The sequence below is a fragment of the Emys orbicularis genome, chromosome 1 (genome assembly GCF_028017835.1).
Source record: "Emys orbicularis isolate rEmyOrb1 chromosome 1, rEmyOrb1.hap1, whole genome shotgun sequence".
Lineage (NCBI taxonomy): Eukaryota > Metazoa > Chordata > Testudines > Emydidae > Emys > Emys orbicularis.
In genome coordinates, this window is record NC_088683.1 from 256,203 (window position 1) to 257,882 (window position 1,680).

The 1,680-nt window shown below is 55.9% G+C and overlaps 1 protein-coding gene across 1 annotated transcript; it reads right to left on the reverse strand.

Annotated features, from left to right (window-relative positions):
* Window positions 1–215: 215 nt before the first annotated feature.
* On the reverse strand, window positions 216–1,184 carry LOC135891220 (olfactory receptor 5V1-like). The gene has a single exon (XM_065418724.1). The coding sequence runs from the start codon at window positions 1,170–1,172 to the stop codon at window positions 216–218; it is 957 nt and encodes a 318-aa protein (XP_065274796.1). The 5' UTR covers window positions 1,173–1,184.
* Window positions 1,185–1,680: the final 496 nt, after the last annotated feature.

The window sequence follows — 1,680 nt, forward strand, 5'->3', positions numbered from 1 at the left end:
TTGTATCCTATTCCCTCCTTACTTTGCCATTTAGCTTCAGAGACATGGCAGAGAGCCTTGCTAGCAATGGTAGCTGTGAAAGGAGTCCCTCTGCCCCATCCCCTGGCTCCTTACACAGCTGCCAAATCTAACAAGCCATTTCCCTTGGAAGTGTGAGGAGGAGCCATTACAGTCAGAGCAGGAGTCACCCCCCAGCTCTCACCTCAGCCTGGACCTCACTGCCTGCCTGGGGAAGCATATTCCCTCTTCTGGCTCCCTAGAGCCTTCCTCAGGGCCCCCTTCACTTCCTGGTTGCGGAGGCTGTAGATGAGTGGGTTCAGCATGGGGGTGACGATGCAGTACAGCGTGGACACCAGGGTGTCCACTCCCATGGAGTAGCCTGCGCTGGGGCGATTGTAGTTGAGGTTGGCCATCCCAAAGTATATGGTGACCACGATCAGGTGTGCGGCGCAGGTGGAGAATGCCTTGCGCCTTCCTGTGTTGGAGCGGATCCTGAGGATGGCTACCAGGATGTAGAGGTAGGAGATGACGATGAGCAGAAACGGGCTCAGGCCCACAAAGACACTAGCAGCATGAAGCGCCATTTCATTGACATAGGTGTCACTGCAGGCGATCTTCAGCAGGGGAGGGACATCACAGAAGATGTGGTGAAGCTGGTTGGCGCCACAGAAGGATAAGCTGGAGGCCATGAAGGTGTGTATGGCTGAGTCCAGGAGACCCCAGAGCCAGGACCCCATGGCGAGTGAGACGCACACCCTCCGGCTCATGATGTCAGTGTAGCGCAGGGGGTTGCAGATGGCTGCATACCGGTCATAGGCCATGACGGCTAGGAGCGCGCACTCAGCTCCCGCGCATGACATCAGGAAGAACATCTGGGCCATGCACTCGCAGTAGGAGATGGTCTCCTGCTCACGCAGGAAGTTCACCAGGATCTTGGGGACTGTGACTGACGAGAAGCAAATATCCAAGCAGGATAAGTGGCTGAGTAAAAAGTACATGGGGCTGTGAAGATGGGAATCCAGCTGGATGAGGGTGAATATCATGGAATTCCCCACCAGGGTGACAAGGTAGATCACCAGGAACACCAGGAAAAGGAAGGCCTGGCCATGGAGAAGGCTGGAGAAGCCCAGGAAGATGAACTCTGTCACCTGTGTCTGATTCTCCTGTTCCATGAGGCCAGTAAAGTTTGTCTGTGGGGGGAGGGACAGGAAGAGAGAAGAGACGGGGAGTGAGTCAGGAATTCAGAGCTAAACCACTTTCAGCAGCACGCCTGCAATTTCACATGCAGAAGGGCTGGACACTTAAGGTATGTCTACACTGCGGTTAGACACCTGGGGCTGGCCACTGCCAGCTCACTTGTGCTCACAGGGCTTGGGCTGCGGGACTGTTTCACTGCAGTGTAGACATCCAGGCCCAGGCTGGAGCCCAGGGATCTAGGACCGTGTGAGGTAGGAGGGTCCCAGAGCTCAGGCTGCAGCCTGTACAGGAAGGTCTATGCAGCAATGAAACAGCCCCGCGAGCCTGAGTCAGCTGGCACGGGCCAGCCATGGGCGTCTAATTGCAATGTAGACATACCTTGAGTCTGCCAGGAGCTTCCACCCCCACAATCCTCCGTGAGTTTTGTCCTTCCTGAGCCCTGTGTCTTACAGAACGATCAGGTTCCTAGTCAGGATCGGGACC

Excerpts from the sequence above, each read along its gene's own strand:
- LOC135891220 (XM_065418724.1), bottom strand. The coding sequence starts at position 1,172 with ATGGAACAGGAGAATCAGACACAGGTGACAGAGTTCATCTTCCTGGGC.